Consider the following 4,274-nt stretch of genomic DNA (forward strand, 5'->3'; position numbering starts at 1 on the left):
AATAGGTATGAAATCTATACAAAATTATAACAAAATGTTAACCAAGTCTTCTTCTATGATAATTTTCTACGTTTTACTTTGCTTTTAAATCAAATTGGCGCCGAGATACAGAAAGTCAACGTCACTGGTTCGGAAGCGACAGGAAGTGACGTTCTTACAGCACAGTGTCTGACAGTGTCCACGTAGCGCCTCGAATCTTCTGAAACGTAGTTTTTCGTATGTCAAACATCATTTTGTAAAGTGTTCTCCGATTGTACACACCGTAAGTATATTATCTCCATCAACCATTTATTACACATTCATCAACTTTAAATTGAAAGTTATAAAGTGACAGTGGAGGAATTAATATTTCATTTAACCTGTTACTCGTGTTTTCTGTAATTAACCTGTTTAAAACTACAGTTAGCTGCAGTTAAATATAACTTAATATTCACACGATATAACTCGCGTGGCTTACTCCGACTGCCAAAAGCATATGTTGCACGTACATTTTCTGTACCGTTTGCATAAATATTTGCGTCATTTTTATTCATATATTTGTGTATAACTCGTGCACCCGAATCAGTGTAAATGTCAGAGTTTCAACTTACCTTATTTACAGTTCACCAAACACAATGGATCAGATGAAAAAGCTGACAGAGCCTGGCAGGCAATTTGCTAAGGACAGTATTCGTCTTGTCAAGCGGTGCACGAAACCTGACCGCAAAGGTGAGGCTCCATATTTTAAAAGAATTCATTAATTTTATTGTCAGTTTTATAAGTAAGATACTTAACCATTTCTTCTTCCTCAGAGTTCCAGAAAATTGCCTTGGCCACAGCTATTGGCTTTTGTATAATGGGCTTCATAGGATTCTTTGTCAAATTAATACATATTCCAATTAACAACATTATTGTGTAAGTATACTATTTAACCTTATGTTTACTCGTGAATTTTTTATGTATTTTTTAATTTCCGTTTAATTTTCAGAGGCTCATAAACACTCTTTGCAAATTAGGTGCATTGAAGGTTTAGTAAGGCAATTCTTCCCATCCTCATCGTGTATTTTTATTTATGAAATAAATTGCATTAAGTTCTAAAATGACCATGATTAAATTAATGAATGTGTGTGTATATTATAATGATATGTTTTATAATAAAATGAATATATGAAGAAGCAATTTGTTAATCTCACTTGGAAGCAGGTGATATGAAATAAATAACAAAATTATTAGTATCGAAGGCACTTTTATTTAAAGAATAAAATTTTTCCTTAGGTTACAACGATAAAATTTGTTCAGCCATTTTTCTAGTTTAAACTCAATGCATTTCTCCTAAGGAAAAATAGCTGTCGCATGGAAAACCATGGCCAGGTACTCGGTAATAAAAGAAACAATAGTACGATTTTGTTATGACAAATAGAATCTTATATACTGTTTGCTAACGTGTTATTAGAATAACTCTGTTCTTATTTTCTAGAAAGACTTTTCAATACATTTTACTAATAAAAGGATGAACTTATGAAACAGATACTGTTGCTCACAACATCTGAGATTTCAATAATGGCAGTATGTATTGATAGCAAACGCAACTATCGAAATACATTTTATAATTTATCAATTTTATCCGTAGCTCTTGATAACTGTATACTGCAATTACAAAATGCAATACTTTCAAACGGTCCGCGTATTATATGTGAAAAATGATTGAATACGAGTGCTTACAATAAATTTCTTACAGATCCAATACTCATTAATCCTTTCAATTTGTCAGTAGCATTAGTAAGATGCTTAACATTTAATGGACGGGCCGCGTAGATTTACATTTTTGCTTGAATTTTTATTAAAAATGTTCGAATACCGAAAAAGACAGAGAAAAAAAATAGCCCGTCCTTTAAACATTAATGTTTCTAGATTCATGTAAAATGATGAATAAAAAAAAAAAAGGTTCATATCATAAATAGTATGTCCAATAATGTTACTCCTTGACCTCACTGCATTAGTAAATAGACGTTGATATTACATGCTTAACATGTGTATTAAACTATTAAATACTCTCTTCAGGCAACTTAATAAAATTTATATAAAAAAAGCAAATATATATAATATATGTAGCACCACACGTGTGTGACTGTTACGTGTTGACATTCGTCTTGCACATTTACAACTATACTTAACATTCTCGGATGACTAACACATTTATACTTTTTTATATTTCAGAATACATGAATATAACTTCAGAGAGCTGATGACCACTTAAAGCGAAAAGATAATTAAATGATATTTGTAAATAAAGTTTTGACAGAATTTTTGTGACCACTTTATCTCTGAGGTAATATCCCTTACGAAACTCTGCGGTAAATCCTTCCCAAAAATATATCTCGGTAAAATTCAGTAAATAAATTTTACTTTTACCCGATAAACGTGTCAAAATTTTAGTCGACGCACAATCATACAGATTCGTCAAGTATAAATTGGTTAGTTCCTTAAATCGCATACTGTGAAGAAAAACAATAAGAGGAAGACTTTGTCTCACTTCCGTCCGACGAAGTGTAAGAAAAATCTTCTCCTTCGTTAGATCAATTGACGGTAACATTCCGACGATGAAAAGCATTTTAGTCCGTGGACTTTGAAGCGTTTCACTATTAAACTAATTTTTGTAAATTGCAAGAACGCGTAAGCGTAGCCCCAGTGTGCGTTCGCTGATCCCACGTAATAATATTCGCGTAACAAAATATAATTACATAGTCCCTTGTTCTATAGACTCTGATCAATGTTTCTGATGGTTCTTTGGCATTCCCTCGCATATCACTGTCACCCAATGTACGCACTGCGTGATTCGACAATTAAAATTTCAACTAGAACATGATCAGAGTTGAGATAGACTGTGAACGTTTACAGATTATTAAAATTCATTAAAGTTCCTCTTTTAAATCTATAATTAAGCTTTTAGCGGATCGAATGAAACGTGAATTTACTTAAACGTCCATAGTCCAGATATTACATAGGCAGCATTAAACGTTTGGGAAATCAATTTACAAAGGCAAACGCACAAGGGGAGGGTAACTACCCACAATAAAGTTGAGGTATGTCGTTCGGCTCATGTCATATTAATGAAACATTTAATAGTCACGTGATTAACCGTTCATCAACTGTTAATAACGCTCGCGCATTACTGTATATATCTGTATAAAATATGCACATATATATATATACATGTATATATATAATATTAAATATCATTCGATTATTCGTATAATTATAAGTATCCTTTGAACGCGTCTCGCAATCGCGTCACAATGTGATAGTCACAATCAATATCAGAAGACTTACATACTAAGTTACATATTTTCTCTCACTGGTAAATCGAGAAATAGTCACATACAAAATAATGCGTTTCATTTTAAAACAGGCTCTCTCGATTTTCACTTAAACCAACGGAATGTCTTTGCAGTGATCTCTCTTATCTATTTCGATCTTAAACTTTCGGGATTTCAATGAGTTACGGCTTATAGCATTCACCGGTAATTGTTCTTAATCTTCTCGTATTTATATCTTCTCGTTAATTACTATTAAGGCCCTATACATATAGAAGAATTTAGAATGTTTAACCAGGAACCCTGCGAACGCTCGATATTAACGCACGATTGTTTCTTTAATACTGCAAAGACAATCCGTTTCTAATCTTAAATTAATCCGTTGTATTAATTATACCTTAGAATGTCACAGTACTTACATTGAAGGAATTGGTTACTTACTTGCAAGAAAGGGTTACTTTCAAAGGAATGTTTTTAAGTGTACTATACTGAACACTACAATTCGAGTATATGGGGGATATGTTAAAAAATGAAAGGGAAGAAGATAGAAAGTGAAGAGGGGAGAAATGAGAAACAAAAAGTGAATGAAGGTACCGAAAAAGAAGACACAGGAGCGCGCAGTTACGATATAATAAATCGACTTACAGACTACAGACTTGTAATTAACAGAGACGGGAAGGAGATCCAGGAGAATCTGATTTACCAGACGTAACAAGGGAGATCCAGCAAGGATGTCAAACATGATACCCTCCAAACATATTGTGAATATTATTAGTTATTATCGTTTCTAATCTTAAAAAAGATTGGATCAATTTGATAGTTAAAATAAATTCATGAAAATTAATTATTGCCTTCTAGTTTATACCAGGTTTCCCCACTTAATTACCTATACGAATTTAGATTAATTCTAATTTTTCTCTGTTATATCGCTGATCATTATATTCACCCATGTCTTCTTGGAATGCATGCAATCTTTCTCCC

The 4,274-nt window shown here is 32.6% G+C and overlaps 1 protein-coding gene across 1 annotated transcript; it reads left to right on the forward strand.

The window, feature by feature from the left end:
* Window positions 1-126: 126 nt before the first annotated feature.
* Window positions 127-1,214, forward strand: LOC144468121 (protein transport protein Sec61 subunit gamma). Its single transcript, XM_078177331.1, has 4 exons — window positions 127-262; window positions 602-708; window positions 792-894; window positions 968-1,214. The coding sequence occupies exons 2-4, from the start codon at window positions 615-617 to the stop codon at window positions 975-977; spliced, it is 207 nt and encodes a 68-aa protein (XP_078033457.1). The 5' UTR covers window positions 127-262; window positions 602-614; the 3' UTR covers window positions 978-1,214.
* Window positions 1,215-4,274: the final 3,060 nt, after the last annotated feature.

This window comes from Augochlora pura, chromosome 1 (assembly GCF_028453695.1).
Source record: "Augochlora pura isolate Apur16 chromosome 1, APUR_v2.2.1, whole genome shotgun sequence".
Taxonomy (NCBI): Eukaryota; Metazoa; Arthropoda; class Insecta; order Hymenoptera; family Halictidae; genus Augochlora; species Augochlora pura.

Bases quoted from the DNA above. Each gene is read 5' to 3' on its own strand.
- LOC144468121 (XM_078177331.1), top strand. From the start codon at position 615: ATGGATCAGATGAAAAAGCTGACAGAGCCTGGCAGGCAATTTGCTAAG. The intron at 709-791 runs GTGAGGCTCCAT...CTTCTTCCTCAG, and splicing joins CACGAAACCTGACCGCAAAG to AGTTCCAGAAAATTGCCTTG.